The 568-nt window shown below is 50.2% G+C and overlaps 1 protein-coding gene across 1 annotated transcript; it reads right to left on the bottom strand.

The window, feature by feature from the left end:
• Nucleotides 1-4: 4 nt before the first annotated feature.
• On the bottom strand, nucleotides 5-553 carry H310_15284 (hypothetical protein; the record flags this gene model as incomplete). The annotated part of the gene is made up of 4 exons (XM_008883269.1): nucleotides 5-151; nucleotides 197-295; nucleotides 344-442; nucleotides 488-553. Coding segments are annotated over 4 exons (411 nt in total), but the record flags the coding sequence as incomplete, so codon positions are not given.
• Between the last annotated feature and the right edge of the window lie 15 nt (nucleotides 554-568).

Raw genomic sequence — 568 nt, 5'->3', positions numbered from 1 at the left:
TTCTCTAAATCGAGATACGATGAGTGCATCCAATTGTAGCTGCATTGTATACCTTTTCCGACGCATTGACATTAGCGCCTTTCTCGACAAGCATCATCACGACATCCAAGTGGCCATTCTGCGATGCAAGAAACAGCGGCGTCCATCCATCCTATCTCCAAATCAATCGACTGCATCCTGTTGTCGCAGCACGTACTTCTTCGGCCGCATCAACGTCGGCCCCATGGTCGACCAGCATCTCGACTACAGTTACGTGACCTTTCTCTGATGCCTTGTGGAGGGGCGTCCATCCTCTCTAGATCGAGACACGATGGGTGCATTCAATTGTAGCTGCATTGTATACCTTTTCCGTCACATGGACATCAGCGCCTGTCTCGACTAGCTTCTTCACGATATCCAAGTGGCCATTCTGCGATGCAAAGAAGAGTGCCGTCCATCCTCTCTAGCTCGACATGCGATGACTGCATCCAATTGTCGCATCTCATACTTTATTGGACGCATTGACCTTGGCACCCTTGTCGACAAGCTTCTTCACGACATCCACGTGGCCATTCTGCGACGCAAGAAA

This window comes from Aphanomyces invadans, assembly GCF_000520115.1.
Source record: "Aphanomyces invadans strain NJM9701 unplaced genomic scaffold supercont1.298, whole genome shotgun sequence".
Classification (NCBI taxonomy): domain Eukaryota; phylum Oomycota; class Saprolegniomycetes; order Saprolegniales; family Verrucalvaceae; genus Aphanomyces; species Aphanomyces invadans.
Note: the sequence above shows the minus strand (reverse complement) of the source record. Positions and strands in the feature narration are given on the sequence as shown.